The 20,120-nt window shown below is 44.2% G+C and overlaps 1 protein-coding gene across 1 annotated transcript in view; it reads right to left on the bottom strand.

Annotated features, from left to right (window-relative positions):
• Positions 1-20,120, bottom strand: part of fndc3a (fibronectin type III domain containing 3A) — a 183,242-nt gene that overhangs the window by 162,014 nt on the left and 1,108 nt on the right. The window contains exon 2 of the mRNA XM_084143025.1: positions 3,796-3,943. Coding sequence (XP_083999151.1) covers positions 3,796-3,903 — 108 coding nt within the window. The 5' untranslated portion in view covers positions 3,904-3,943. The remainder of the gene's footprint in view (positions 1-3,795; positions 3,944-20,120) is intronic.

Raw genomic sequence — 20,120 nt, 5'->3', positions numbered from 1 at the left:
ATATCCTTCCATATCCTTGTCTGTACATAATGCCCTGAATCTATTCTACAATGCCCGGAAACCTGCCCCTTTTATTCTCTGTACCCAACGCACTAGAAGACCAGTTCTTAAAGCCTTTAGCTGTATCCTTATTCTAGTCCTCCTCTGTTCCTCTGGTGATGTAGAGGTTAACCCAGGCCCTGCAGCCCAGTATCACTCCTACTCCCCAGGCGCCATCATTTGTTGACTTCTGTAACCGTAAAAGCCTTGGCTTTTTGCATGTTAACATCACAAGCCTCCTTCCTAAGTTTGAGTTATTCACTGCGTTAGCACACTCCGCCAACCCTGATGTTCTAGCAGTGTCTGAATCCTGGCTTAGGAAGGCCACCAAAAATTCAGACATTTCCATCCAACTACAACATTTTCTGTCTAGATAGAACTGCCAAAGGGGATGGAGTTGCAATCTACTGTAGAGATAGCCTGCAGAGCTCTATCATACTATCCAGGTCTGTGCCCAAACAGTTTGAGCTCCTACTTCTAAAAATCCACCTTTCCAGAAATAAGTCTCTCACTGTTGCCGCTTGCTACAGACCCCCCTCAGCCCCCAGCTGTGCCCTGGACACCATATGTGAATTGATTGCCCCCCATCTATCCTCAGAGTTCGTACTGCTTGGTAACCTAAACTGGGATATGCTTAACACCCCGGCCATCCTACAATCTAAACTAGATGCCCTCAATCTCACACAAATTATCAAGGAACCTACCAGGTACAACCCTAAATCCGTTAACATGGCCACCCTCATAGATATCATCCTGACTAACTTACCCTCTAAATACACCTCCGCTGTCTTCAACCAGGATCTCAGCGATCACTGCCTTATTGCCTGCGTCCGTAACGGGTCCGCGGTCAAACGACCACCCCTCATCACTGTCACTTTAGCGAGCAGGCCTTCCTGATTGACCTGGCCCAGGTATCCTGGATGGATATCGATCTCATTCCGTCAGTAGAGGATGCCTGGTTGTTCTTTAAAAGTGCTTTCCTCTCAATCTTAAATAAGCATGCCCCATTCAAAAAATTCAGAACTAAGAACAGATATAGCCCCTGGTTCTCCTCAGACTTGACTGCCCTTGACCAGCACAAAAACATCCTGTTGCGTACTGCATTAGCATCTAACAGCCCCCACGATATGCAACTTTTCAGGGAAGTTAGGAACCGATATACACAAGCAGTTAGGACCTCGCTTTGTGCACGGGGGCATTGTCATGCTGAAACAGGAAAGGGCCTTCCCCAAACTGTTGCCACAAAGTTGGAACACAGAATCGTCTAGAATGTCATTGTATGCTGTAGCGTTAAGATTTCCCTTCACGGGCCTCCTGGGGTTTGATCCCACAACCGACCGTGACTGGGAGTTCAATGGGGCGGCGCACAATTGGGCCAGCATCGTCCGGGTTAGGGGAGGGTTTGGCCGGGGGGGCTTTACTTTCATCGCGGTTCATCGCGCTTTAGCGACTCCTTGTGGCGGGCCAGGCGCCTGCAAGCTGACTTCGGTCGTCAGTTGAACTGTGTTTCCTCCAACACATTAGTGCAGCTGGCTTCCGGGTTAAGTGAGCGGGTGTTAAGAAGCGCAGCTTGGCGGGTCATATTTCGGAGGACGCATGACTCGATTGCAATTGGATATCACGAAATTGGGGAGAAAAAGGGGGTAAAAAAAAAACATTGATTACCCTTCACTGGAACCATCACAGCCCCAGACCATTATCCCTCCTCCACCAAACTTTACAGTTGGTACTATGCAGTCGGGCAGGTAGCGTTCCCAGATTCGACCATCACCAGATGGTGAAGCGTGATTCAGAGATCACGTTTCCACTGCTCCAGAGTCCAATGGCGGCAAGCTTTACATCACTCCAGCCGAAGCTTGGCATTGCGCATGGTGATCTTATGCTTGTGTGCGGCTGCTCAGCCATGGAAAACCCATTTCATGAAGCTCCCGACAAACAGTTCTTGGTCTGACGTTGCTTCCAGAGGCAGTTTGGAACTCGGTAGTGAGTGTTGCAACTGAGGACAGAGGACTTTTACGCACTTCAGCGGTCCCGTTCTGTGAGCTTGTGTGGCCTAACACTTTGCGGTTGAGCCGTTGTTGCTCCTAGGCGTTTCCACTTCACAATAACAGCACTTACAGTTGACCGGGGCAGCTCTAGCAGGGCAGAAATTTGACAAACTGACTTGTTGGAAAGGTGACATCCTATGACGGTGCCACGTTGAAAGTCACTGAGCTCTTCAGTAAGGTCATTCTACTGCCATTGTTTGTCTATGGAGATTGCATGGCTGTGTGCTCGATTATATACACCTGTCAGCAACGGGTGTGGCTGAAATAGCCAAATACACTAATTTGAAGGGGTGTCCACATACTTTTGTATATATAGTTTAGCTATGCTCTCTTGGGTAAGTCAATGAAACAAGCTCCAGTAAGCTAATCATTTTGAGCGTGGGCCATCTGTCAAACCATGAACCTGGGAGAGAACTTGATGCTGGTGCAGGACACGCGGCCTACACATTTAATTATAGGCTGGCCAATTTGATTTACATTTTGAAATATAATAGGGCCCGTTTTACCTTTGTATAATTAGTAGGCTGACTCATGCATACCTTTCATAATATTTCCCCTAATGTTGTGCAATGTGCAACACAGGCACATGTCCTCTCTCTAGTGTTGCTTTATTCCGTCCTCGCTTTCAACAGTTAAATTAAACGTTTTGTTGTCCTGATCTTCATTTTGTAACGACATGCTTGAATAATATAGGACTAGTATAAGATGCAGACCGCTTTCTAGTCTCTTCATGAAGATTGATTGGTTACAGGGCTGAACAAATACCTGCTATAGCCTACCTCCATCTCGCGTTCTCTCTTCTTTCAAACTCCCCGGCTGTGGCCGTGACTTCTATTGGCTGCTGTATTTAACAATCAGAAAACAAGAGCTTGCGTCCCTCTTCCAATTTTCTATTAGTATAAGAAATGCTAAAAAGTTGTTCTTCCAGCAAGCTATTCTAGTCTAGCTTTTCATGGTACTCCAAGAGCAAAAGAGCGTTTTTATAAAGGAGAGAGGCCAGTGTGTATTTTGCAAGAGACAAGCTTTAAGTTAAAGGCTTACCCATAGCCTATCATTCATTATCTATATATAAAAGGCTAATAACTGAACTTCCCAATAACAAAATAATAAGGTGAAAGCTGAAGATGTGTCCCGTTCACTTTTTAAATGATGTGTATGTCTTTTTTCAATCAATCAATCAATCAATCCAAACTGCGCAGCAGCAATTTGATTAATGGAAAGAGACGTCTGTTACAAAAAAAAAAAAAAAATTAAATGACATTTGGAGATTGTCAAGCCAAGCCTTTGATACTGGTTAAGCCTACAAGGTAGCGAGGGATGCTTTTTTCTGTTTGTCCACATTGACAGTCTATTTATTGTGGTGTTGAAAAGACAAACCATGAAATTGAAGTGCCCAAAGTCGGTATGCTTTGTTTATTGGTTGTGTGGTGCATTGGCAAAGAAACCTGTTGCTGGAAAATGTGTTGCATATATTTGATTTTTTCAACCTTTAGAGTTCACAGAGGGACACATCCTAATTCCAGTTAAAACACAGCTATAGATAATAGATATATATTAACATCTATATTCTATCACAGTGCCCGCTGGTGTCCTGATGGGGCCGGTAACCATGGCAGGGGGAAGCGAGATCCAGAACAAAAGCTACATACATATAAAGTATACAATGCCTACACATTACAGATATAGATATTAGAGAATGTGACAGTACCTGCTGGGGTCCATCGCCGTTGACCATGGCAGGGGGAGGCGAGGCGAGGAGCGTGAGGTCTGGGCTGAGTATCTGGACGGACTCCAGCGGGGGGGTGTGGTCTGCCATGACTCCCTCATTCACACCACTGACCAGGCACTCCAAACTCCTGGAACACAAACGGACAGTAATCAATTGAACTGAATACATTCACAAAAAATACCGCTATGCGTGTCCTTCGACAGTTGGCGCCATAAAAAATAAAAAAAAGCTTTTGACAAGCACATTCAAGTTTCTCAAACGCAAAATAAAGAACTGAACAGTAACCAATACAATAGCATGGATGAATTGATATTCCAGCTGCGTCACCCATTGGGCCCTGGTCAAAAGTAGTGCACTATGTAGGATAGGGCAGACCCCAATTAGTCGACTTGTTGATTGTTTGGTTGATATGCTGTTGGTCAACCTAGTTTTTTTTTTGTCGAGCAGCAGCAAAATATACACAGTACCAGTCAAAAGTTTGGACACACCTACTAATTCAAGGGTTTTTCTTTATTTTAACTATTTTCTACATTGTGGAATAATAGTGAAGACATCAAAACTATGAAATAACACATATGGAATCATGTAGTAACAATTTTTTTTTTTTAAGTGTTAAAGTAGCCACCCTTTGCCTTGATGACAGCTTTGCACACTCTTGCTTGGCATGCTCTCAACCGGCTTCACCTGGAATGCTTTTCCAACAGTCTTGAAGTAGTTCCCACATATGCTGAGCACTTATTGGCTGCTTTTCCTTCAATCTGCGGTCCAACTCATCCTAAACCAGCTCAGTTGGATGGAGGTCGGGTGATTGTGGAGGCCAGGTCAACTGATGCAGCACTCCATCACTCTCTTTCTTGGTAAAATAGCCCTTACACAGCCTGGAGGTGTGTTGGGTCATTGTCCTGTTGAAAAAACAAAATGATTGTCCCACTAAGCCCAAACCAGATGGGATGGCGTATCGCTGCAGAATGCTGTGGTAGACATGCTGGTTAAGTGTGCCTTGAATTCTCAATAAATCACAGACAGTGTCAACAGCAAAGCACCCCCACACCATAACACCTCCTCCTCCATGCTTCACGGTTGGAACCACACATGCAGAGATCATCCGTTCACCCACACCGCGTCTCACAAAGACACGGCGGTTAGAACCAAAAATCGCCAATTTGGATTCCAGACCAAAGGACAGATTTTCACCGGTCTAATGTCCATTGCTCGTGTTTCTTGGCCCAAGCAGGTCTCTTCTTCTTATTGGTGTCCTTTAGTAGTGGTTTCTTTGCAGCAATTCGACCATGAAGGCCTGACACACAGTCTCCTCTGAACAGTTGATGTTGAGATGTGTCTGTTACTTGAACTCTGTGAAGCATTCATTTGGGCTGCAATTTCTGAGGCTGGTAACTCTAATGAACTTATCCTCTGCAGCAGAGGTAACTCTGGGTCTTCCATTCCTGTGGCGGTCGTCATGAGAGCCAGTTTCATCATAGCGCTTGAAGGTTTTTGCGACTGCACTTGAAGAAACTTTAAAAGTTCTTGAAACGTTCAATATTGACTGACCTTCATGTCTTAAAGTAATGATGGACTGTCGTTTCTCTTTGCTTATTTGAGCTGTTCTTGCCATAATATGGACTTGGTCTTTTACCAAATAAGTCTATCTTCTGTCACAACACAAATGATTGGCTCAAACGCATTAAGGAAAGAAATATATTTTGATTTGTTTAACACGTTTTTGGTTACTACATGATTCCATAAGTGTTATTTCATAGTTTTGATGTCTTCACTATTATTCTACAATGTAGAAAACCGTAAAAAGAAAAGAAAAACCCTTGAATGAGTCGGTGGGTCCAAACTTTTGACTGGTACTGTATGTACACACTCATTCAAGGGTTTATCTTTATTTTTGACATTGTAGAATACTATCAGAAGAAAATCAGAGAAAGGCTGTTAGGAGAAATGTCATGACAAGCTGCTGTCCATAGACATTATTATAGAGGTCTCACCTTTGATCTTTGCCATCGATCGCTTCTGTGATAGAAAGCCCATAGAGGGGATACCGGTCTAGTGGCACGTGTGCCCTCTATACATCTCTATGGGTCCGTGTACGGGTGGTCTATAACAAGAACTGGCTGCCACGAAAGGAAAGATTTTGAATGAAAAGATAGGAAATGTGTACAGCTGTTTGGCTTACAGTACATATGGCTAATTAAAATCATTCCATATATAAACGTAGCACTAGCAGCGCCACAGATGAAAGGAGAAACTCAGACCAGAGTTAGTAACAGAGGTCAGAGGTCAGACCTTTATGGTGAGTCGAAACTGAATACATTTTTTACATACTGGCCCCCCCTGGGAATCGAACCCACAACCCTGGCGTTGCAAACGCCATGCTCTATCAACTGAGCTACATCCCTGCTGGCCATTCCCTCCCCTACCCTGGACGACGCTGGGCCAATTGTGCGCCGCCCCATGGGTCTCCAGGTCGCGGCCGGCTGCGACAGAGCCTGGATACGAACCAGGATCTCTAGTGGCACAGTTAGCACTGCGATGCAATGCCTTAGACCACTGCGCCACTCAGGAGTACAGAATAGAAATGAAGAGCGGGCTGGCACGGTTGAGAGCGTAGCTCGACACACCGATTGGTTTCATACAATCGCTCAACACTGCAACAGACTTCCTCATTGGTTTTGGGTCGAATTTCAGGTATAACAGCGACCTCACACAAGTCCTGCACCTGCGGTGTGGTAGCCAAGCAACCTTAACATGCATGACCATTTCTCCCGACAGTGGAAGAACTGCTCTGGCGTGCTCCATGAAAACAGAGGCGTGCTTCACCTGCACCGTGCTGAAAGAGCAGTAGCCTATCTTTGGTAAAACTTGCAATCACAACACTATCATTCCACTGTTAGCGGCAGATATATTATGGACATTTTCAGAAATGTCAATGAAACAATTCAAAAAAAACTTATGTGTAGCACCTTTGACTGCTGTCATAGTTTACAGCCCGAGTCGTCATGTCATCCAGTCGTATTCATTAGGCATCAAACAGAGAGCGAGACGGAGAAGAGCGAGAGAGAGAGGAGAGAGAGAGAGCGAGACGGAGAAGAGCGAGAGAGAGAGAGCGAGAGAGGAGAGGAGAGAGCGAGAGAGGAGAGGAGAGACAGAGAGGAGGAGAGAGAGAGAGAGAGAGAGAGAGAGGAGGAGAGAGAGAGAGAGAGAGAGAGGAGAGAGAGAGAGACAGAGAGAGAGAGACAGAGAGAGAGAGGAGGAGAGAGAGAGAGAGACAGAGAGAGAGACAGAGAGAGAGACAGAGGAGAGAGAGACAGAGAGAGAGACAGAGGAGAGAGAGAGAGAGAGAGACAGAGGGGAGGAGGAGAGAGAGAGACAGAGGAGAGAGAGACAGAGAGAGAGACAGAGAGGGGAGGAGGAGAGAGAGGGAATGGATAGAGGAAGAGAGAGAGAGAGAGAGAGAGAGAGAGAGAGAGAGAGAGAGAGAGAGAGAGAGAGAGAGAGAGAGAGAGAGAGAGAGAGAGAGAGAGAGAGAGGGGCTCTGGCCTGAGGCCAAACCACACAACCAACAACATTAGACACTTTATGGAACACAAAGCCTTCACTATTTCATCCTGGAATATCCAAGGCCTGAGGTCATCTGCCTTTGGCCTAAAGAGCAGGAATCTGGACTTCACCAAAGAAATCGGAAATACAGACATTGTCATCCTACAAGAAACATGGTATAGAGGAGACGGACCCACTGGTTGCCCTCTAGGTTACAGAGAGCTGGTAGTCCCATCCACCAAACTACCAGGTGTGAAACAGGGAAGGGACTCAGGGGGTATGCTAATTTGGTATAGAGCAGACCTAACTCACTCTATTAAATTAATCAAAACAGGAACATTTTACATTTGGTTAGAAATTCAAAAGGAAATTATCTCAACTGAGAAAAATGTCCTCCTGTGTGCTACCTATATCCCCCCACTAGAATCCCCATACTTTAATGAAGACAGTTTCTCCATCCTGGAGGGGGAAATCAATCATTTCCAGACCCAGGGACATGTACTAGTCTGTGGCGACCTAAATGCCAGAACTGGACAAGAACCTGACACCCTCAGCACACAGGGGGACAAACACCTACCTGGAGGTGACAGCATTCCCTCCCCCATATGCCCCCCTAGGCACAACTACGACAACATAACCAACAAAAACGGGTCACGACTCCTGCAGCTCTGTCGCACACTGGGTATGTACATAGTCAATGGTAGGCTTCGAGGGGACTCCTATGGTAGGTACACCTATAGCTCATCTCTTGGTAGTAGTACTGTAGACTACTTTATCACTGACCTCAACCCAGAGTCTCTCAGAGCATTCACAGTCAGCCCACTGACACCCCTATCAGACCACAGCAAAATCACAGTCTACTTGAACAGAGCAATACTCAATCATGAGGCATCAAAGCCAAAGGAACTGAATAATATTAAGAAATGCTATAGATGGAAGGAAAGTAGTGTTGAAACCTACCATAAAACAATTAGGAAACAACAAATTCAATCCATTCTAGACCACTTCCTGGACAAAACGTTCCACTGTAATAGTGAAGGTGTAAACTTGGCAGTAGAAAACCTAAACAGTATATTTGACCTCTCAGCTTCCCTATCAAATCTAAAAATCTCTAACAGAAAACCAAAGAAAAGTAATAACAGTGATAAATGGTTTGATGAAGAATGCAAAAACCTAAGAAAGAAATTGAGAAACCTATCCAACCAAAAACATAGAGACCCAGAAAACCTGAGCCTACGCCTTCACTATGGTGAATCACTAAAACAATACAGAAATACACTACGGAAAAAGAAGGAACAGCATGTCAGAAATCAGCTCAATGTAATTGAAGAATCCATAGACTCTAATCACTTCTGGGAAAATTGGAAAACACTAAACAAACAACAACACGAAGAGCTATCTATCCAAAACGGAGATGTATGGGTAAACCACTTCTCCAATCTTTTTGGCCCTATAACAGAGAACAAACAGCAAAAAAATATACATGATCAAATGCAAATCTTAGAATCAACTATTAAAGACTACCAGAACCCACTGGATTCTCCAATTACATTGAATGAACTACAGGACAAAATACAAACCCTCCAACCCAAAAAGTCCTGTGGTGTTGATGGTATCCTCAATGAAATGATAAAATATACAGACCACAAATTTCAATTAGCTATACTTAAACTCTTTAACATCATCCTTAGCTCTGGCATCTTCCCCAATATTTGGAACCAAGGACTGATCACCCCAATTCACAAAAGTGGAGACAAATTTGACCCCAATAACTACCGTGGGATATGCGTCAACAGCAACCTTGGGAAAATCCTCTGCATTATCATTAACAGCAGACTAGTTCATTTCCTCAGTGAAAACAATGTACTGAGCAAATGTCAAATTGGCTTTTTACCAAATTACCGTACGACAGACCACGTATTCACCCTGCACACCCTAATTGACAAACAAACAAACCAAAACAAAGGCAAAGTCTTCTCATGCTTTGTTGATTTCAAAAAAGCTTTTGACTCAATTTGGCATGAGGGTCTGCTATACAAATTGATGGAAAGTGGGGTTGGGGGAAAAACATACGACATTATAAAATCCATGTACACAAACAACAAGTGTGCGGTTAAAATTGGCAAAAAACACACACATTTCTTTCCACAGGGCCGTGGGGTGAGACAGGGATGCAGTTTAAGCCCCACCCTCTTCAACATATATATCAACGAATTGGCGAGGGCACTATCAATCAATCAATCAATCAATTTTATTTTATATAGCCCTTCTTACATCAGCTAATATCTCGAAGTGCTGTACAGAAACCCAGCCTAAAACCCCAAACAGCTAGTAATGCAGGTGTAGAAGCACGGTGGCTAGGAAAAACTCCCTAGAAAGGCGAAAACCTAGGAAGAAACCTAGAGAGGAACCAGGCTATGAGGGGTGGCCAGTCCTCTTCTGGCTGTGCCGGGTGGAGATTATAACAGAACCATGCCAAGATGTTCAAAAATGTTCATAAGTGACAAGCATGGTCAAATAATAATCAGGAATAAATCTCAGTTGGCTTTTCATAGCCGATCATTAAGAGTTGAAAACAGCAGGTCTGGGACAGGTAGGGGTTCCATAACCGCAGGCAGAACAGTTGAAACTGGAATAGCAGCAAGGCCAGGCGGACTGGGGACAGCAAGGAGTCACCACGGCCGGTAGTCCCGACGTATGGTCCTAGGGCTCAGGTCTCTCAGTTGGCTTTTCATAGCCGATCATTAAGAGTTGAAAACAGCAGGTCTGGGACAGGTAGGGGTTTCGTAGCCGCAGGCAGAACAGTTGAAACTGGAATAGCAGCAAGGCCAGGCGGACTGGGGGCAGCAAGGTGTCATCATGCCCGGTAGTCCTGACGTATGGTCCTAGGGCTCAGGTTCTCAGAGAGAAAGAGAGAACGAGAGAATTAGAGAGAGCATACTTAAATTCACACAGGACACTGGATAAGACAGGAGAAGTACTCCAGGTATAACCAACTAACCCCAGCCCCCCGACACATAAACTACTGCAGCATAAATACTGGAGGCTGAGACAGGAGCGGTCCGGAGACACTGTGGCCCCATCCGAAGAAACCCCCGGACAGGGCCAAACAGGAAGGATATAACCCCACCCACTCCGCCAAAGCACAGCCCCCGCACCACTAGAGGGATATCCCCAACCACCAACTTACAATCCTGAGACAAGGCCGAGTATAGCCCACAGAGGTCTCCACCACAGCACAAACCAAGGGGGGGGCGCCAACCCAGACAGGAAGATCACGTCAGTAACTCAACCCACTCAAGTGACGCACCCCTCCCAGGGACGGCATGAAAGAGCACCAGCAAGCCAGTGACTCAGCCCCTGCAACAGGGTTAGAGGCAGAGAACCCCAGTGGAGAGGGGAACCGGCCCGGCAGAGACAGCAAGGGCTGTTCGTTGCTCCAGCCTTTCCGTTCACCTTCACACTCCTGGGCCAGACTACACTCAATCATATGACCTACTGAAGAGATAAGTCTTCAGTAAAGACTTAAAGGTTGAGACCGAGTCTGCGTCTCTCACATGGGTAGGCAGACTGTTCCATAAAAATGGAGATCTATAGGAGAAAGCCCTGCCTCCCGCTGTTTGCTTAGAAATTCTAGGGACAATTAGGAGGCCTGCGTCTTGTGACCGTAGCGTACGTATTGGTATGTACGGCAGGACCAACTCGGAAAGATAGGTAGGAGCAAGCCCATGTAACGCTTTATAGGTTAACAGTAAAACCTTGAAATCAGCCCTTGCCTTAACAGGAAGCCAGTGTAGGGAAGCTAGCACTGGAGTAATATGATCAAATTTCTTGGTTCTAGTCAGGATTCTAGCAGCCGTATTTAGCACTAACTGAAGTTTATTTAGTGCTTTATCCGGGTAGCCGGAAAATAGAGCATTGCAGTAGTCTAACCTAGAAGTAACAAATGCATGGATAAATTTTTCTGCATCATTTTTGGACAGAAAATTTCTAATTTTTGCAATGTTACGTAGATGGAAAAAAGCTGTCCTTGAAACAGTCTTGATATGTTCGTCAAAAGAGAGATCAGGGTCAAGAGTAACGCCGAGGTCCTTCACAGTTTTATTTGAGACGACTTTACAACCATCAAGATGAATTGTCAGATTTAACAGAAGATCTCTTTGTTTCTTGGGACCTAGAACAAGCATCTCTGTTTTGTCCGAGTTTAAAAGTAAAAAGTTTTCAGCCATCCACTTCCTTATGTCTGAAACACAGGCTTCTAGCGAGGGCAATTTTGGGGCTTCACCATGTTTCATTGAAATGTACAGCTGTGTGTCATCCGCATAGCAGTGAAAGTTAACATTATGTTTTCGAATAACATCCCCAAGAGGTAAAATATATAGTGAAAACAATAGTGGTCCTAAAACGGAACCTTGAGGAACACCGAAATGTACGGTTGATTTGTCGGAGGACAGACCATTCACAGAGACAAACTGATATCTTTCCGACAGGTAGGATCTAAACCAGGCCAGAACTTGTCCGTGTAGACCAATTTGGGTTTCCAGTCTCTCCAAAAGAATGTGGTGATCGATGGTGTCAAAGGCAGCACTAAGGTCTAGTAGCACGAGGACAGATGCAGAGCCTCGGTCTGACGCCATTAAAAGGTCATTTACCACCTTCACAAGTGCAGTCTCAGTGCTATGATGGGGTCTAAAACCAGACTGAAGCATTTCGTATACATTGTTTGTCTTCAGAAAGGCAGTGAGTTGCTGCGCAACAGCTTTTTCTAAAATTTTTGAGAGGAATGGAAGATTCGATATAGGCCGATAGTTTTTTATATTTTCCGGGTCAAGGTTTGGCTTTTTCAAGAGAGGCTTTATCACTGCCACTTTTAGTGAGTTTGGTACACATCCGGTGGATAGAGAGCTGTTTATTATGTTCAACATAGGAGGGCCAAGCACAGGAAGCAGCTCCTTCAGCAGTTTAGTAGGAATAGGATCCAGTATGCAGCTTGAAGGTTTAGAGGCCATGATTATTTTCATCATTGTGTCAAGAGATATAGTACTAAAACACTTAAGTGTCTCTCCCGATCCCAGGCCCTCGCAGAGCTGTGCAGATCCAGGACAGCTAAGCCCTGGAGGAATACGCAGATTCAAAGAGGAGTCCGTAATTTGCTTTCTAATGGTCATGATCTTTTCCTCAAAGAAGTTCATGAATTTATCACTGCTGAAGTGAAAGCCATCCTCTCTTGGGGAATGCTGCTTTTTAGTTAGCTTTGCAACAGTATCAAAAAGAAATTTTGGATTGTTCTTATTTTCCTCGATTAAGTTGGAAAAGTAGGATGATCGAGCAGCAGTGAGGGCTCTTCGGTACTGCACGGTACTGTCTTTCCAAGCTAGTCGGAAGACTTCCAGTTTGGTGTGGCGCCATTTCCGTTCCAATTTCCTGGAAGCTTGCTTCAAAGCTCGGGTATTTTCTGTATACCAGGGAGCTAGTTTCTTATGACAAATGTTTTTCGTTTTTAGGGGTGCAACTGCATCTAGGGTATTGCGCAAGGTTAAATTGAGTTCCTCAGTTAAGTGGTTAACTGATTTTTGTCCTCTGACGTCCTTGGGTAGGCAGAAGGAGTCTGGAAGGGCATCAATGAATTTTTGTGTTGTTTGAGAATTTATAGCACGACTTTTGATGCTCCTTGGTTGGGGTCTGAGCAGATTATTTGTTGCGATTGCAAATGTAATAAAATGGTGGTCCGATAGTCCAGGATTTTGTGGAAAAACATTAAGATCTACAACATTTATTCCATGGGACAAAACTAGGTCCAGAGTATGACTGTGGCAGTGAGTAGGTCCAGAGACATGTTGGACAAAACCCACTGAGTCGATAATGGCTCCGAAAGACTTTTGGAGTGGGTCTGTGGACTTCTCCATGTGAATATTAAAATCACCAAAAATTAGAATATGATCTGCTATGACTACAAGGTCTGATAGGAATTCAGGAAACTCAGAGAGGAACGCTGTATATGGCCCAGGAGGCCTGTAAACAGTAGCTATAAAAAGTGATTGAGTAGGCTGCATAGATTTCATGACTAGAAGCTCAAAAGATGAAAACGCCATTTTTTTTTGTAAATTGAAATTTGCTATCGTAAATGTTAGCAACACCTCCGCCTTTGCGGGATGCACGGGGAATATGGTCACTAGTGTAACCAGGAGGTGAGGCCTCATTTAACACAGCAAATTCATCAGGCTTAAGCCATGTTTCAGTCAGGCCAATCACATCAAGATTATGATCAGTGATTAGTTCATTGACTATGACTGCCTTTGAAGTGAGGGATCTAACATTAAGTAACCCTATTTTGAGATGTGAGGTATCACGATCTCTTTCAATAATGGCAGGAATGGAGGAGGTCTTTATCCTAATAAGATTGCTAGGGTGAACACCGCCATGTTTAGTTTTGCCCAACCTAGGTCGAGGCACAGACACAGTCTCAATGGGTATGGCTGAGCTGACTACACTGACTGTGCTATTGGCAGACTCCACTAAGCTGGCAGGTTGGCTAACAGCCTGCTGCCTGGCCTGCACCCTATTTCACTGTGGGGCTAGAGGAGTTAGAGCCCTATCTATGTTGGTAGATAAGAGGAGAGCACCCCTCCAGCTAGGATGGAGTCCGTCACTCCTCAGCAGGTCAGGCTTGGTCCTGTTTGTGGGTGAGTCCCAGAAAGAGGGCCAATTATCCACAAATGTTATCTTTTGGGAGGGGCAGAAAACAGTTTTCAACCAGCGATTAAGTGCTGAGACTCTGCTGTAGAGCTCGTCACTTCCCCTAACTGGGAGGGGGCCAGAGACAATTACTCGATGCCGACACATCTTTCTAGCTGATTTACACGCTGAAGCTATGTTGCACTTGGTGACCTCTGACTGTTTCATCCTAACATCGTTGGTGCCGACGTGGATAACAATATCTCTATACTCTCTACACTCGCCAGTTTTAGCTTTATTCTGCAAAAACATCCTCCGTGTACAACGTAAAACACCAAATAATGCATGCAGAGCAGCACTAGAACAGTCTGCAGCACCCGGCCTCACCCTACTAGAATCTGAAGTCAAATGTCTGTTTGCTGATGATCTGGTGCTTCTGTCACCAACCAAGGAGGGCCTACAGCAGCACCTAGATCTTCTGCACAGATTCTGTCAGACCTGGGCCCTGACAGTAAATCTCAGTAAGACAAAAATAATGGTGTTCCAAAAAAGGTCCAGTTGCCAGGACCACAAATACAAATTCCATCTAGACACCGTTGCCCTAGAGCACACAAAAAACTATACATACCTCGGCCTAAACATCAGCGCCACAGGTAACTTCCACAAAGCTGTGAACGATCTGAGAGACAAGGCAAGAAGGGCCTTCTATGCCATCAAAAGGAACATACAATTTGACATACCAATTAGGATCTGGCTAAAAATACTTGAATCAGTTATAGAACCCATTGCCCTTTATGGTTCTGAGGTCTGGGGTCCGCTCACCAACCAAGAATTCACAAAATGGGACAAACACCAAATTGAGACTCTGCATGCAGAATTCTGCAAAAACATCCTCCGTGTACAACGTAAAACACCAAATAATGCATGCAGAGCAGAATTAGGCCAATACCCGCTAATTATCAAAATCCAGAAAAGAGCCGTTAAATTCTATAACCACTTAAAAGGAAGCGATTCCCAAACCTTCCATAACAAAGCCATCACCTACAGAGAGATGAACTTGGAGAAGAGTCCCCTAAGTAAGCTTGTCCTGGGCCTCTGTTCACAAACACAAACAGACCCCACACAGCCCCAGGACAACAACAACAACACAATTAGACCCAACCAAATCATGAGAAAACAAAAAGAGAATTACTTGACACATTGGAAAGAACAAACAAAAAAACAGAGCAAACTAGAATGCTATTTGGCCCTAAACAGAGAGTACACAGTGGCAGAATACCTGACCACTGTGACTGACCCAAACTTAAGGAAAGCTTTGACTATGTACAGACTCAGTGAGCATAGCCTTGCTATTGAGAAAGGCCGCCGTAGGCAGACCTGGCTCTCAAGAGAAGACAGGCTATGTGCACACTGCCCACAAAATGAGGTGGAAACTGAGCTGCACTTCCTAACCTCCTGCCAAATGTATGACCATATTAGAGACACATATTTCCCTCAGATTACAGCGATCCACAAAGAATTCGAAAACAAACCCAATTTTGATAAACTCCCTTATCTACTGGGTGAAAAACCACAGTGTGCCATCACAGCTGCAAGATTTGTGACCTGTTGCCACAAGAAAAGGGCAACCAGTGAAGAACAAACACCATTGTAAATACAACCCATATTTATGTTTATTTATTTTCCCATTTGTACTTTAACTATTTGCACATTGTTACAACACTGTATATATACATAATATGACATTTGAAATGTCTTTATTCTTTTGAAACTTCTGAGTGTAATGTTTACTGTTAATATTTATTTCACTTTTGTTTACTATCTACTTCACTTGCTTTGGCAATGTTAACACACGTTTCCCATGCCAATAAAGCCCTTAAATTGAAATTGAATTGAATTGAATTGAGAGAAAGAGAGAGAGAGACGGAGAGGAGGAGAGAGACAGAGAGGAGGAGAGATCAAGAAATGGAACATGTCCTTGAACGTACCTGGCGCATGCGCCCCTAAACAGTGATCTGGCTTATCTGCTTCACTCGTTAAGCTCAAACAGAGGTCCTGTACCAAATGCCACTATATTCCCTATATAGTGCACTACTTTTGACCAGGGCCAAGTGCACTATGTAGGGAATAGGGTGCCATTTGGGAGTGGGGGGCAGACAAAGTCAGTTGACACAGAGTGGTGGTCAATAAAGTAGAGCCCATAGCACTGCAGAGCAGATCTACAAGAAACACATCTAGGTTCAAGCAGATCTACAGCAAACATATCTAGGTTCAATCAGATCTACAGGAAACACATCTAGGTTCAAGCAGATCTACAGGAAACACATCTAGGTTCAAGCAGATCTACAGCAAACACATCTAGGTTCAAGCAGATCTACAGCAAGCACATCTAGGTTCAATCAGATCTACAAGAAACACATCTAGGTTCAAGCAGATCTACAGGAAACACATCTAGGTTCAAGCAGATCTACAGCAAACACATCTAGGTTCAATCAGATCTACAGGAAACACATCTAGGTTCAAGCAGATCTACAGGAAACACATCTAGGTTCAAGCAGATCTACAGGAAACACATCTAGGTTCCAACAGATTAGCCTAAAATTCCCTTGCTGGCTTTAGGCCCAGTTGATGAGTGGTAGCATAGCATCACAGCCGCTGCAACTACTGCCATACAAAGCTATCAACAACGTAGCAGCCTATGATAATTATATGAATGTTTCTATATAATAGTACTTCATTAATTTACAGCAGACATTACTATTTTATTATTTATTTATTTATTTATTACTACTATTACAAACGATCAACAACGTAGCAAGCAGCCTACATAGTAGTCATGAATGTTTCTATATGGAAAATAAGTCCTTTAAATAATGTGGGGGTTGGTACTAGCATAAGGAGGTCAATAACAGTGAGTAAAGGGGACATTAAAGCTGATGACAGTTCAGTTTACAATACAATCCTTTGCCCCCTCAGTGGACATCCACACACACCCTATATCTCAATCTAATGATGACGACGCACACAGTGTGGGGCTCTCATTGTGCAAATAATGATTCTTAAGCTGTCAGCATGCTTCAGTTCGGCTTCGAAAAGAACGAGTGTTCTCCCATACTGCCTTAAAAATATCTTTGCTTGAAAAATGAGAGGCAATAGTACTGTTTGTCCATTTCGAGACACCATAGCCAGAACACACTTCCTTGAAAGTCAGAATTAATCTAAGATAGCTCAAGAAAATAGGCCATTAATTTTGACGTTTTTTTGCTGAGGAGATCTTAGTCGCGCAATTTTACATCTACAGCTGCAATCACCGACGAAGGGGCGAAGACTTTGGCTGACGACTTCGCCTTTTCTCGAGAGAAGAAAAAAAAAAAAAAGTGTGCCCGAAAACATTACCCAAGTCCAAAACTAATACACATTTCACAAAATGTCATAATATATGCACAAACTCTTCCCAACTCTTTCGGCTGGGAACAGTGGGCCACATTGATTTCCGATTATTCCCCGCTAGAGCTGGGGGACTGAGAGAACTGACTTCCACTGCATCAGGCCCTACAGGACAGCTCATACACACCACTCTCTCCAAGTGAGTCACACACACAATTATGTTAAGTGACCACGTGAACACTAGCCTCTCTCTCCTTTGCTAGAGCACAAACACTTAAGGGTCCTCTCACGCTGACCTGCCAGCCCAGCTCCCCCCCCCCCCCATCTACCCTACACCCACGCGGCGCTAGAACGCAGCCAGCGCCGCTGGCGCTAACCATAGGCAGGCAGGGTTATAGGCAATTACACTATTCACAGTCACTGCCTCCTCTCGACATCTGACTGCAGTGGCCCAACGGCAAGAGAAGATGGCCAGCAGTACAGGGAAATAAACAGACCACTTTTTACTACTACAGAATTGGTCTCAGTGAGAGTCAGGGTGAGAAACAAAGTCATCATTTAACAAAAAAATACTTCCATCATTTAGCAAGAAAGAAAGATGAGAGAGAGACAAAGAGAGAGAAGGGGCGTAGTTTGTTTTTGAACATTGGGGGGGACCCATTATGGCAGGGGGGTGGCAAACACCTTCTATAGATGGAGAAGATGAGTCGAGTCAAAAGTAAGGGTAGAGCAAATGGATGCATCCCAAATGGCACCCTATTCCCTATGGGCCCTGGTTAAAAGCAGTGCACTACATAGGGAATAGGGTGTTATTTGGAGTGTAGACATGAGCCAAGTGCTCTGCGGAAACAATGGTAGGTCATTACTCAGTCATGAGGTCACCGAGACAACACCCTTAGCTACAATTCTTAGGAACTATGACATGACAGGTGAACAGTTTCATTTCTTCCAGATGTCTGCCACAAATGCAAATGACTTTCAAAATGTAATTCAATAAATCGTGCATGAGAACAAAATCTGACAAACTGAGCTCAGAGAGGAGACTCGCTTGAAAATGTTTCTTACATTTCAGCCTCAACACAGTACTGAAACAAGCCCAAATAGTTGTGACAGTTGTGTTTTTCAGTTTCAGGAGGTTATAAACAGCCCAACTGCCTTCCTGAGTATGTCCCAACACAACCAGTAGCCTACTCTCAGCAGCTGTGATGACCATCCACTCTTATATAGGACACCTGGACTGGAGAAATGCTAATATCTGGGGCTAAAGCTAGCGTCTCAGAGATCTACGATCAGTTCTATCTTATAGATCGTAATAATTGATCCTAGATCAGCACTCCTACCCGGAGACCCTTTAATACATACAGCCCCATGGCTGTTCACTTCACTCATTGAGTGAACGTATAATTTCAATGTCCTTCACAGCAGTCATATAAAACTGAACTTGGTGGAGCTTGGGTTAGTTGGGTTAGTAAACCATCAGGCTTGGGTTAGTTGGGTTAGTAAATCATCAGGCTTGGGTTAGTTGGGTTAGTAAACTATCAGGCTTGGGTTAGTTGGGTTAGTAAACCATCAGGCTTGGGTTAGTTGGGTTAGTAAACCATCAGGCTTGGGTTAGTTGGGTTAGTAAACCATCAGGCTTGGGTTAGTTGGGTTAGTAAACCATCAGGCTTGGGTTAGTTGGGTTAGTAAACCATCAGGCTTGGGTTAGTTGGGTTAGTAAACCATCAGGCTTGGGTTAGTTGGGTTAGTAAACCATCAGGCTTGGGTTAGTTGGGTTAGTAAATCATCAGGCTTGGGTTAGTTGGGTTAGTAAACCATCAGGCTTGGGTTAGTTGGGTTAGTAAACCATCAGGCTTGGGTTAGTTGGGTTAGTAAACCATCAGGCTTGGGTTAGTTGGGTTAGTAAACCATCAGGCTTGGGTTAGTTGGGTTAGTAAACCATCAGGCTTGGGTTAGTTGGGTTAGTAAACCATCAGCAGATAAGACAGACAATAGAGCTGGGACAATAAACCTAAAATGATCAACAGCGACCACTGATCACAGGCATTTAGCTGTAGCCTATACTAGAGAAATGTAAAGTTTGAAATGAAATAAGTTTGCTAATATGGGTGATTGTTAAATCGAACAATATGTCTACAACCAAACTAGTGGCAGTAGTTTAAAAGGATATGTTTATTTTTATTTTTTATGATGCAAATTAATGTTATAAAACTATTTATCGTTATTGAATCAATTCAGGCAATTTATCGCGATACAGATTTTTGTCGCCCAGCTCTACTAGCTAGGGTTCTGAATGATGATCCTCAGAAGTATCTAATGACTGCTATCAACTTCAGCACGTCAGGTGGTTAGTTGATAACAAAAAACTACTGCAGTAAGATAGCGCATGATTCCAACTGTTTAAATCACCAACCAGGCTACTCACAGTAGTCACGCAAGTGTAAAGGACGTCACGCTGCTTGCTTTGCGAGTACCACTTCCTCCCGAGTCGGTCCATACCTGGCGCAAACTCTGAACATCTGCCTTGCTAGGACACGTGACCACCCACTTGAAGTGTCTTACCAGACGGTGCCGCAAATGAGACCACTTCAGGTTGAGGAGTTTGACATCGCTGTGCCACTAGAGATCCTGGTTCGAGTCCAGTCTCTGTCACAGCCGGCCGCAACCGGGAGACCCATGGGGCGGCGCACAATTGT

Source organism: Coregonus lavaretus (assembly GCF_964263955.1).
Source record: "Coregonus lavaretus genome assembly, chromosome: 26".
In the NCBI taxonomy this organism is placed as follows: domain Eukaryota; kingdom Metazoa; phylum Chordata; class Actinopteri; order Salmoniformes; family Salmonidae; genus Coregonus; species Coregonus lavaretus.
This window is presented reverse-complemented; position numbering and strand designations above follow the sequence as displayed.